Raw genomic sequence first — 12,912 nt, 5'->3', positions numbered from 1 at the left:
GTAGATTAAGATGGGGCATTACAACTTGCTTTCACAGCTGCTAAGTAGGACTCTGTTATCTAATGGTTGCTAGTACAAGGTGTGGCAGCCTGGAATCAATGAAACCCAGGTCATGGACGGTGGCTTGTTTTTAATGAAAATCTGCATGCGCAAGGATGACTTTTAGATTTCCATCCACAAAATTTCAACTGACAAACACAAAAACATGACTTTCCACATGGATGAAAGAAGCAAATTAGAAATAGGGTTTTCTAGTACCTTTTCATTTCTATTTTCAATCCTCTTTAGAAAAGCCATTTCTGAGGACGCAGAATAAAAGGTTCTCAATTCTTCCCCTCAACCAAAGCACGCATTCTGCAATATCTGCACGGCCAAAGATCGACTACAATAGCAATCAACAGTGCCATATTTGACAGTCAATCACTTCAAATAACCAAGAGAAAATTGCTTTTATTTGAAAAGGTGTAACAAGAGTTCAGTACAAAGGGTGAGATTCGCTGCATTGAACTTCAGTCCTCAAAAAGTCAAGTTAGTCAGTGGAGAGAGCTGTCTTCAGAGAACTATTTGTTGACATCCATCTTGAAGCGGGAAGAACTGCTCCTCTGGAGAGAGCTTAGGTGTGACTCCCCTCTTTCAGAGAGACAATGGTTGTTGAAATACATCTTAAGTGTAGTGCCCATTACATAAAGAAGGGATAAATGGGTAGATTTTAAAGTTGGAAGGGGAAATTGAGTATTTTCTAGATACAGTTTTCTTAGGTGGTGTTTACATGATAATTGAAACATCTATTCTACAAAGGCCTCAGATCTCCACCTGAATCTCAAATCTGTTTGCATTTTGCCTTAAAAATGCTCAAAAATGTGTCCCTGCTATTTTGTTTGCACTTTTTTTGTGTGGCATTTGTTCTCACCAGGTTTTTTCTGCATCAGAATGACAGGCTCTATATTAAAAACTGTAATACTCCTACATTTAGAAAGCCAGGAATTGAGTTAATTCAATAATAGCCAAGCTTATAGGAACAGCTTATCATAAAACTCAGGACTTCACTGAATAAACATGGCAGTTTTCATCAAAATCTGGATGGCTGCTTGGAGAAAGCCAATAGAAATGAACCATTCAGGTGAATATTTCAATTCTTAAGCTGCTACAGAATGAGTCAAATGATCCAACGATGCAAACAATAATTAGAAAAAGTAAAACTCTCACAACAGAAAAAAACCTTTGTTCCTTTTTCTCCCCCAGTTATTTCCCTTTTTGAAGCCTCCCAAATAAAAAAGCACACACTGAAGACTTACTTTGCTTTAAGTGTTTCCTCTTGGAAATTCCACTGAGGGTCTTCCACTAGCTGCAGTTCTCGTAAAACACTCCCTGGCTTGTAAGCTGCATTGATCACCATGCTGAGAACCTATGAAGAAACAACACCGACAGCACTGACGGGTTTAAAAGCAGTCCCTCACCACACTGAGCATGATCTCAGGTGTTGCACAAGCAGGAGCAGCTTACAGGTGCCAAGTTAGGTACAAAGCTGCACAGGGTAAGCGTTAGATGCAATGAGAATTGGTCCCAGATTGGATCAGTGTGTCAAACATACTGTAGATGACACATCATTTTGATACGGTAACTGCATTAAATGCTGCTAGCTAACCCCAAATATCTCCTGTTTATCCATAATTTTTCTTTGAGACAGATCCTCCCACCCAAAGCAGATTCCATTTGCTGCCACCACAGTGGCTCAGTTTAATAAAAAAATGAAAATACTTCCGACAGCTCAACCAGGTACAAAGTCGTGTGTGCCATTACACACTGAACACTAAAGGGGAAATTCATGTACTTGAGGTCAGCAATATGCTTAAGCATCTGCATGCTGCGTGCCTTGACTGTATTAAAAGAATATTAATGAAGTCAACACAAAAAGAGTTTGCAGGACGTGTGCCTGAAACCCAGTGTGTGTCCACTCTGTACAACAAAACGCATGTGCCAATCCATTTAATCCTAAGTCTCTCAGAATAAAAATGATTCTTACTATTGGCTCACGGAATCTAAGCTTTAATAGTCTACACTTTGCCTAAGGAGATAAATAGAAGAAAACCAAATCTCTTAAAAGCACCAGACCATATGTTTGAACACTCTGCATTGCATGCACATGAATGACCCCACAGTGAGCCTGCACTGTTTTTAATATAATTTAGCTCTTTACCTAACGCCTGTTCTTAATTCTTGAGGGGCTTGCAAATTATTTCAGGATGATGAGCGTTAAGTTTCCCCAGCACCCATGAACGTGGTTCATCAGAAATGAAAAACGAAGTCATATTGCAAAGAGTAATGTTATTTATGGTGGGGAGTGGGGTTGGGGTTGGTTAGTTCCGAGTTGTTTTTTGTCTTTTTAAATCCAGCAACCTGAGGATTTGCTAGTATTTTGAAAACCTTGTAGGATTAAGCATTTTCAGGCAAGGGCTTCCCTTAATGCTGCAAAGTACCATGTAAAATGGCAGTTTGAGTTATTCAGCTAGGTTATTTCATAGAAGTAAAATCTGATTTACCATTGGGCCCTTAGAAACAATTACTCAAACCACTCTTCCAAAAAGTGCCATTAGAGACACCTAAAGCAATGCGGAATGTCTCACGCAGCTCTGATCATCCGTACACCTCAGAGCACTCTACGAGGAAGGGCAGGAGCACACTCCCTATCTCACACAGGGGGAAACTACAACACAGATTTACCCACAGCTTCCCAGCTGGTTCCCATCTCATCACACAGCCCACTATACTAGTTACCAAGCTGCAGTGATTCCCAAGAGAACAAAAGCAAGCGTCCGAGTGAGCCCATCCAGTGGCTCATCCGCATCTCCTCTTGCCTGCCTCTCACCGTACAAACCGATGGGGCACCGGACTCCGACACGGGACACTGAGGCCCGATGTAGGGAAGCCAAAGGTGGGTCTTCAACACACATCAAGTGCCTGGGTAGCTCCCACACTCATTCACAGCTCATCAAATGTGTTTCCCTCTTCATCAGCAAATCCAGGGAATTATTTAATGCCCACGCAGGAGCTTGTTGGGAAAGCTCTCCTTAAGCACACTTCTACAGCCACTCTGCTTGCCAGTGGCAAAGCTGGGAGCAGAAAGCAAGTGTCTTTTGCTGACCAGCTCCCACAAACGGTGCTGTCCTGCTCCTTTATCAGGGCGATGGTGTTTTTATGAGTTGTCAGAACAGTTGGGAAATGAGCAAGACAAGAAAACCCAACCCTGCAAATAACAGCACGGCCATGTCTGGGCATTATCCCAGACACCTAATGAACTCCAGCCTTGCAAAGACACCCACAATACCAGGACTTTTCTCAAAGCTGGCTGGTCATCAACAGGACTCTGTAAACTTCTAAACTTAGTTTTTAAAAAAAATGTTTTGTAAGAACAATCATTTCCCTTTAAGGGAAAAAAAGATGTTTTTTTAAAAACTCTGGCTTTCACTCTTTGTGTATCTCAAGTCACTGGTTTTGGCATGTTACCCTACAGCAGAAGCCCATCACCATGTTAACAGTGTTAACTTCTAACATTATCGCTTCATATTACACACTATTAAACACTAGGGAGAAACAAGAACACTGGCTCTTGTGGAAAAATTAACTCTGATTAAAGGAAAACCAGTGAAGAAACCGAGACCAGTTGCCAAGTTTCCAGTTGTCAACTTTCTCTGGAGATGGAAAGTTACTTCACCCGTATCAGACTGGTCAAATTTTGATCTGATTCACTAAATTCCCTTTGGCTGGAGTGTGACAGTCTGATATTTAGGTAGTTCTTTTCAGTTTTTCAGCCTTCTCCATCAGGAATGGTTTGGGTACAGCCAGTGGTGCCCTGGAGCCGAGGTGTGGATCAGACACCACCAGCCTTTGCTGCTACGCACCTATGAGGTTTTATTTTGATACTGCTGAACTTCGGATTTTCAGAGGCAAGTAGGCTGGAGTCACATCACTGAGCACGATCACACAGCACCACCACTGTCAGGTGCACAAGGGCCCTTTTCTGTCCATGTTTAGATGTGTCTGATGCCACTGGGCAGTTCAGCACCTTTCTTCACATCATAGTTTTTGTGTATTCACACATTTCCCATCTCTCCACCCCTCTTTGTTAACAGTCCTCATCCTGGATGAAGCTTTCTCAGGAGATTATCACTGATGAGGTGCAGGTCAAAATACCATCACACCTCTTCTCCTGTTCAAGAGCCCAATGATCAGCATCCTTTTAAGGAGAAACTCAGTTCCCCTCCTCTATCTGAGATATGATGCCACATCTCCTACTTAACAGGAGAGACCTTAACTACCAAGCTAGCCTCTGTCGGGACAGTAAACAGTCATTGTATTTTACCTGGAACAATGACATGCCTGTGGGACAGAGAGAGAAGGGAAAAAAAAGAGTTCTTCAGGATTCTTTGATTAGATGAGCAAAGATTTAAAAGTGAGCTTTTGTCACAGTCAAGATTTAAGTGCTTACATGCTTATCAATAGTCCATGACATTTCAAAAATACCAATGTCCAGATTCTAAGTTGGAGGAACTACTACAGATGAGCTGAAGTCCACTGAGCAGTCTTGAGGAGGATGTTAGTGAACCCTCTTGCAGAAATGCAGTCTGTATCTTTCCAGACTATAGAGGTTTCTGCCATTGCAGCACCACATCTGATCACTAATAATAACCCTATCAGCCCAGCTCAATAATACATCTCAGGCTCAGTACAAGCAACTTAATTTTCTGAGCACTACGGCTTAATTATGCAATTTTTTCCTAAGAAGTCATGCTGTGCTCCAAAAAATTCAAGTTGCAGAGTGCGATAGCTTTCCTTCACAAATGCTGGCTGATTTCTCCTGTTTGCATCACTTGGACAGTCAGTCACATTACCTACAAGTCCATTTTCTTTTTAAAAAGAGAAAGGGCAAAGTTCCTTAAAAATAGTAAAAGCAGTAAGAAATGAGGCTAATCTTTACAGCGTATTTCCCTAAAAGTGGTGGGTTATATATGAAGTCTTTAAAAGACACCTCATTTTGTTTTGCAGCGTTGCCATGGTAAGTTGTTGGCAGAGATGGAAGAACTGTTCAGAAGTATTTTTTAGATATTCTGACCCAACAACTAAATCTAAAGCTGACAATGTGTTTATTTTAATTTAACTTTAAGCTAGTATTTATTACATATTTTAGCTACTACACAGTCACTATTATTCAGCCAAGATGCAGTTGTTGGATGGCAATGGTTGATGCCTCCACTGTGTTCAGCTCCAAGTTTCAACTTCTTTTCCAAACAAGTATCTCAGGGATGAGACAAGTTTTGCAGCTGATATTAAACAGGCATGACCACCTCACTTGCCTTCTGGCCTGAAATAAACCACGATAAACCACTGGGCCCAGCAGAAACTTGTGCTGGCACCAGGAATAGTGAAGAGCTAGGCTTTAAAAATAAGTTTGGCACTAGACAGCACAAGAGTTACTTGTCACTCACCTAAGGCTTTGCATGGATGCAAGGATATATGCACACACACATACAATTAAAATTACTATTTTTGATCATACTACAAAATAAGTTGCAATTGCTTTCATGGTTTTGCTGGGGAATATTGCTCAAGGGCTGCCGTTCTGGGGCACCTTAGCAGTTTCCTCTGTGCAGAGCTCACAACCTCTGAACCCAACAGGAGGACAAAGCAATTGTGCAGAAAGCCGGGGGATGCGGTAAAAATGCAGAACTCAGCAGAAATGCCTGTTCTGTTGGAAAAGAGGTGCTGCACAAAAGCAAGGCTATCTGAGCTGGTTCTCTCCCAACACCCCAGGTGAGAACAGCCCACACTACTCAGACAGGAGAAGATGCTCCTACTCCACACTACGAGGGTATCTCCTAACCTTGTTTAACCCAGAAGCAACCAGTACTGATCCACAGCTACCTCACCATTAGCATGCAGGTGAGTAGCACCAGTTTGTTTGGAGCTGGATCCAGGATGATGCTTCACTGCATTAGTGATGGAGGAAAGGAAGGACTGATGCTGAGAAGCGTCATGAAGTACAGTTGTGCTGCATTTTTTGATACAACCCTCATGGTTGACTGTGAAGGAAGCTAGAGGATGGGGAGCTACCTCCCTCAGCACCCAGCCAGGAGCAAGGTCTTCTATCACCTGGTGCTAGTGGGGAGAGGACATCTGCTCTCTTCTTGCCTTAGGCAATCCAGGCTGGAAAATGGGGCAAGGTTTGGTTGTTCAGCTGTTTTTAGAGTAGGGTTTCCATTGGTGCCAAACACAGCAGCAGCTCTGTCACAGAGCCTGCTGCCCACTGTGAACTGGCTGGTGACTGGCACAGACTTTTAACTTGAGCGTCTCTGAAGGCTGTGACTTACGGCTGGAGACCCGGGTGATTTAAAAAGCTCTCACCAGACCACTACTGACTCCACTGTTCCTTTGTAGCTGTTGTTTTCAGTTGTCTTTCCCACCCTCCCCTGTGTGTTGCCAAAGTAAAGCCCATGTATAATTTATCTATTCCAGACAAGTTATGCTGATGCATAATTTACAATGGCCTGCAATTTTCCTATATAGTGAGAGAGAGATAATTACAATGCATTTGCATTCCTGCGGCCACATCATCAGTGGGTGTAAAGCAAGACTAAGGCATCAAGCTCAGCACTGTGACTGGGTCCAGAGAGACGAGGACCCTTGTGAGCTCTTCAGCTGTACAAAGCCTTGTGGCTGTGGTCTTGGGCTGGAGGAAGTATCTCCTGCAGTCTTCTCACCACTCAGCTCTGCAGTCCTTCTGGGTGCTCTGGCAGCTACTACAGATCTTCATCTTGATGCAGGGATGTCTTCTTTGCCACTTGTTGCATCCTCCACATACTGGGCACCCTTATCTTCCCCGCTGCCCACGGTTCTCTGAGCTGCTAACACCTCTCTCATCTATGCAGCAGCTGACAGGAACCAGGTGTACCTCCCCTACAGCAACACGCTGAGTGTCTTCCCTTTACCCTTTCCAAAATTTGGACTTGGTCACTGTGGTCAGAATGACCTTGAATTTATCTGACCAATGCTGGGCCATTGCCATTGTCCCGCTCCTTAGGAAGTCATTCATGTCTCCAAAAGCAAGATGCCCATGCCTCACTGACACTGCTATTTACTCCTTCAGCAAGCAATTCTGTAAGGAGGCAGAGCAAAAGAGAATAGGCTTTCTGCAGGAAACTCAGGTTGGTTTCCACAGTTGGTAATTGGTCAAATTCCTGAGGAATTTGGAGAAGGCGGTATTAGTCTCTGCAGCAAAGCCCTAAGATACTAGGGGAGGACCTGACAGAAGCTTTGCACTGCTCATGTTTTCAAAATCCAAATTCCAGGAGGCGAGGAGGAAGAAACATTAGCATAAGTACTGACTCTGCATGCCTCATGTTTCCCCCATGTTGCTTTTTCATCGCCTTTTTCCCAAGCAGCAGCAGATTGCTAACGCTCCACATCAGCAAGCCGCTATGGACTTGGTTTCAAACGTGGCAGCTGTCAACTTTTGCTCTGCAACCACTTTATGCTGCTTTGTGCTGAGGGTTATTTCTGACTAGCTTCCTTGAGACCCAAGTGTCCCACCTGCACGGGCAGCTGGGTTACTGGGCTCTCTTCATGGCGCAGCTTTTAACCATGTGAGACCACCAGCAGTGCTGTTGTGTATAAAGCAGTGCACATAGGTGATGAGGAAGCGAATGGGGATACAAGAGTCACTCTACAGTACAGTACAGAGTTTTTTTCAAAACTGGTGGGCGATTTGGGAGGAACCTCGTCTTTTAGGTGTTTCTGTTAAGGGCTGCGATTCATCTCATTTCAGACAACTGCAAACATCCTGAGCTGGGCACTGATGACCTTGTCAATACATCAGATAAATGAACACCTAGAAGTTCCCATGCTTTTCCAGCAAGGGCAGAGGGAGCTCAGACATGCCCCTGCAACCACGTCAAGGGGGATTCATATAGATACAGACCTGAAAGCTGGAAGATCTGGATTTATAGAAGGCCCAAGTCAAACAATGGTGTCCAAGGCACCATAGGCACCCTGCTTATCTAACAGTACCATCTTGCTGTCCTCTGCCACTTGCAGTCACCTTGCCTTTCATATGTATATAGGCCAAAATCTTTGTGGAAAGTACTTGTGCATTTTTTCAGACAAGCTAGCTTTTCTCCGAGGTCAACAGCAAGCGCTCAATACTCTGGATTTGGCCCAAAGCAAGCACTGATGGGATCAGGATGAAGTGAATAGATGGTGGTGCTCTGTCATCCCTGCTGTGTGGGATTAACCCATTCACATTCATCAAGAGCTAGGCACACCACAGCTTTCACTCAGCACATCGCACACACCCCTGCTTGGCTTTCTGTCCTATTCTCCTTAGATCTCGATGGCTTGGGCCCCATTGGACCATGATCACATAAAGGTGTCACCCACACTGAAACTGCTGGCCCAACAGCGTCGTGGGTGCTGAGAAACAGGTTGATGGCAACACCCACAAAGGCCCTCACTGGGGATCGCTCTGGTCAGAACATGAATTCTCTTGCACACAGTTAGACAAAACTTGCTCCCAACCAACAGAACTCCCCATGTCTCAAAAACATCACCTCTCCCATCAAAAACCACACAAATATACCTACCCCCTCTTCCCATCTTGCATTTCTGATTTATGAAAACTACTACAGAGCTGCAGGACAATTTTAGGTGCATTCTTTTCAAATTCTGGGCCTAGCAACACATGATGTCCCCTGAAATGCCCCCAAAAGATAGCTGAGCCATACCTCTTTAAGGACCAGCACGCACTTGCCAGGTCCGACAGACTGAGGTAGCTCTGCTATTCTGCCTTTGTTTAAATATGGACCTGAGAAGCAGCGGTGGTTGATGTAGAGCTGGGGGCAGCAGTATCTCCCATTGATGGTGCCTGCAAGGAGAAAGTAGTATTGACGTGTGTGCAGCACTTCTGTATAATAAATCAAGGGCCCTTCTTCTTCCTCCTAGATGTGGGAAGAAGGGGAGAAGAGTAAAGGAGGCCCAAAACCCTGACATAGAAGGTAGAGAAGTCTCTGCTGCTCAAATCCATCCCACACAGGAAAAGCAAGTGCTTTTAACAGCAACTGATTTGGCTGCACACCCTACTGAAAGAAGAATCGCAAAAGGATTTCATTCATAACGTGACCCAAGGCTCTTTTGTAACTCACATTGCAAATGGATGTGACTCGGTTGCAGCTTTCCAGAAAATGAATATATTAGCTGCCTCTCACAGATACGGAATCAGCTCAGGGAGAGCATTCAAGTGGAGAGGTCTACAAACACCTCCTCAGCTACCGTCCTACCCAGTAAGCATGGCGGTGCCATTCCCCTGACCCAACACGGGTCTACAGAGAAACTTTCTTTGTCTGGGTTAATTACTCCGGGCTCCTTTACAGCCCATGGAGAGAAGTGGGTACTTCTAGATGCAGCTCATATGCCATCCAAGTGGTTATCCACTTTTTGGTTATCATACCCAAGAAGAGCCTATTTCTCCCCATTTGATTGTAAAAGGGCCCTGGAATGTTGGCTTGGATGCCAATGTGTGTCCTGCCATCTGCTGAAATCAAGTGAGTTAAATGCTGCCCCTCCTGCTGGGTCTACACAATTAACTAGATGAATACTGCACTCAGAATCTCCTGCCATTGCTACAGGGGAGAAAAATTTGCCTTTAGCAGAAGTAGCAGACATGCCCACACAGTCCTGATGCTAACACCGGGACCCATTCAGTCCTGGTGTAAGCAACTTCATTGATGCCAATTAAAAAGTCGCATCCATCTCTACCAGGGCTTCATTAGCCTGGCCCCAACATCATTAGCTGAAATGGACAAGCTGGACAAGCTGCAGGGGAACTCGGATAACCCCAGCAAGACACAGTGTTCACACATGTAGGCTCACACCCTCACATGCTGTACATCAGAGACTCCTCGCACTGTTGGTGGGTCCACACTGCCTCACACCCCATGGGGGATGAGGTTCCATCTCCCCACCCGTACAACACACTTGCTCCCTTTTGGTGGTCATCCCCCTCCACACAGGCAACGGGTCCTTGAAATAAGGATGCTGCTAGTGCCCAGCAGCCTTACCTGTTGTGTCTGGCTGAGGAACGGGGCAGAGGTCATGAGGTATTTTCTCAACAGGCACTGTGGAAGGTAACCTGTTAAAACAGCAATTCAGTGTTATTTCATAGTGTCAGGCAGGACAAAGGGGCAGAACCAGCTTTCAGGCTGGACCCAGAGACACACCAGCACCTGCCTGGACTGAGAAAAGGAGGAGATACCTCAAATGCAACCCCACTTCCACATGGTTTACCACAGCCTAGGGCCAGCATATTGCAGAAGAAGGAGCCAGCTCCACACCTCCTCCAAAAATATACTCTGGTCTGTGAGCTTTAGCCCTTCAGGCTGCAAATATTCACACTTAAATCCCTTAAATTCTTGTTTCTAGAAACTGCAAGGGGTAGATAGGGAAATGCCGTCCTGGCACATGTCCGTCTTTCATAAGCATCCCTTACTGACCATCAAACACTGGCCATGCAGTTTCCAACCAGTGAAAAAATTCTATTACAAAGACTTTCTAATATGCTCACAAATATTTTAGATTTTAAAGAATCCTCTTGTTGACTGTGCTGCAGTATCTGGGCAGGAGTTTGCAAAGTCATTTAGCTGCTGTGTATTATCTCCCCTGGAAGACCTGATGCATCCCTGTAAAAACATCACCTTAAGTAACAAAAACTTACTGCTTTTCGGGTTGCACAACTGCAATTCTTCTCTTCCTTCGCACTGCAAAAATGAAGCAAGGAAGAAAAAAATAGTTTTGTACCCTTCTATCCTATAAAGTATACCCATAATGCATAAAAAGCTGTATAAATGCACTGACTATAAAATGACTTGTAACACAATGAAATGGTACTTAATTACTATCGCCATCTTTTCTTGGTATTTTTTAAGTAAGTCACTACATCATTAAAACCTACTTTAAAGATGTAATAATACATTTAATCTTTCCTCTGGAATGCTAATACTGTGTTTTATGGGATCAGTACAAAAAAAAATTAAAATAAAAACACAAATATTTTTCCATACAGAAACACATATGGATAAGATTACATTTTACAAGCATGATTACCTTCAGCATAATTTATCCCTAGCTATAAATTGCAATAAGGCTGCATAATGTTGCCATAGCAGTATTCTCTCAAATTAGGCCCCGGCTGCCTGATTTTTAACTTAAGCATATTTAACTCTTCAAAAGGGTTGACACATTTTAAAATTTGCCTTTCAGATGTTAATTAATATAAACAGTGAGGCTAATTTTTCATCTGGTGGCTTAAGATTGGGGTTGGATAGCTTCTGCGAGGAACAGGAGAACAACACCAAGCCACTGAGCACTCATGAACTGCCTGCAAATGCAAATGGAAAGGGAAGAAATTCATCTTAATACACACTGGAGGCAGGACAAAACACTATGGGCTTACTTGTGCTGGGAGAGATTTAAATTAAACACTAGGGAAATCTCTGGGCTGATAAGGGCAGTGAAATAATGGGATAGATACCCTGGGAAGGGGCAGAAATGCCACCAGAGAAGGCCAGCAAACATTTCTCAATTTAGATGGAGCAGATCCCAGTTTGGAGGGGGAGCACCTAGATGGCCTCTTTATGTCAATTCCACCCTGTATTTTATGGGGTTTTTTTCCAATTTGAGGTCGTGTCCCCCTAATTCACTCAGCTGCCCAAATGAACCTGCTTCAGCGCAACGAAACCTGTTTTCACTCTGGCAACGCCATCACAAACCCACAACTCTGCAACCCCAAACCACCTACCACCCCTTCCCAGCACCAACAACTTCATTTTTAGAGGGGCTGATCACACAGACAAGTACAAATTGCATAAAACCAGTGCTGCAGCGTCTGGTCACTAATGAGATTGATTACTATTTATTACAGTACATTTACAGCCTAGTTAACTACTAGGCTGCTAGTTAGGTTGGTAGTTTCAAGAATAGGATTACAAACGTAAGACAAACTCTCTGGTATATCTGCTGAAGTAATATCTAAGCTGCTGGGGGTTTCCATGTACTTACAAACAGCTTTGTGTGGTGGAGTTAGGTTATAAGCATTCGCTTCACACCAGCCCACGGGGAAAATGTCCATAGACTCTACATCAACTATGTACTCTGGGGAGGGCATCTGTAAACCTATAAACACAAATTTATAACGTAATTTAGACACGGGAATACCAAGCTCAGAGCCATTCAAGCATTCATCATGAACCAAGGGAAGCAAATGATGGAACACGTGAAAATAAATCTGCTTCCCTGCATCAAAATCAGGCATCATTTCATCTTCAGTTTTGCACAGACAGCAATGATAAGGCTGTTGCATTCACAGTGCAACGTGATTCCAGAGAAAATCCCCATTAAGAGCACTCTACGGGTGCGCAGTGAAGAAGGCAAAAGCCAGTAAGGTTAAACACGCGTGACTTTCCCCAGCAAGATGGCCTGACTGACCTCTAGCTTTGTTGTAGAGTTGCACAAGCCAGTTAGCAGCAACTTGCTGGGTGCTTGCTCTTTAATGGTAAGAGAGTGTATATGGGCTTTAACAGGATGGTAGCTGATGAGACAAGCCTTCATGCCCCGATGTCCCCCAAAGCTTTTTTGTGTCGTTCTGCCCTCGAGTCACTGATTTTAAGGGTGGGAGACGGCCACTTTTCTGTCTAGATGTGCCATGGATTCTCCTAGGGCTCTTCACTGCACATGAAACATGAGCTGATCACCCAGCAAGGGAGAGACAGTACAAAAACCCCAAGTGGGACAGATGCACTGATACCTCTGGCACAATACTGACTCCAAAGCCCACTGAGAATCTCTGCTTAAAGCAAATCTCTTGCAGTT

General features: G+C 44.1%; 1 protein-coding gene across 2 annotated transcripts in view; it reads right to left on the bottom strand.

Annotated features, from left to right (window-relative positions):
* Nucleotides 1–12,912, bottom strand: part of SFMBT2 (Scm like with four mbt domains 2) — a 122,634-nt gene that overhangs the window by 20,060 nt on the left and 89,662 nt on the right. For both annotated transcript variants that reach the window (XM_056340212.1, XM_056340213.1), the window contains 5 exons: nt 12,103–12,216; nt 10,760–10,802; nt 10,107–10,177; nt 8,775–8,914; nt 1,296–1,405 (listed from right to left, as the gene is read on the bottom strand). In XM_056340212.1, the coding sequence (XP_056196187.1) occupies nt 1,296–1,405; nt 8,775–8,914; nt 10,107–10,177; nt 10,760–10,802; nt 12,103–12,216 (478 nt within the window). The remainder of the gene's footprint in view (nt 1–1,295; nt 1,406–8,774; nt 8,915–10,106; nt 10,178–10,759; nt 10,803–12,102; nt 12,217–12,912) is intronic.

This window comes from Falco biarmicus, chromosome 5 (genome assembly GCF_023638135.1).
Source record: "Falco biarmicus isolate bFalBia1 chromosome 5, bFalBia1.pri, whole genome shotgun sequence".
NCBI lineage: Eukaryota > Metazoa > Chordata > Aves > Falconiformes > Falconidae > Falco > Falco biarmicus.
Note: the sequence above shows the minus strand (reverse complement) of the source record. Positions and strands in the feature narration are given on the sequence as shown.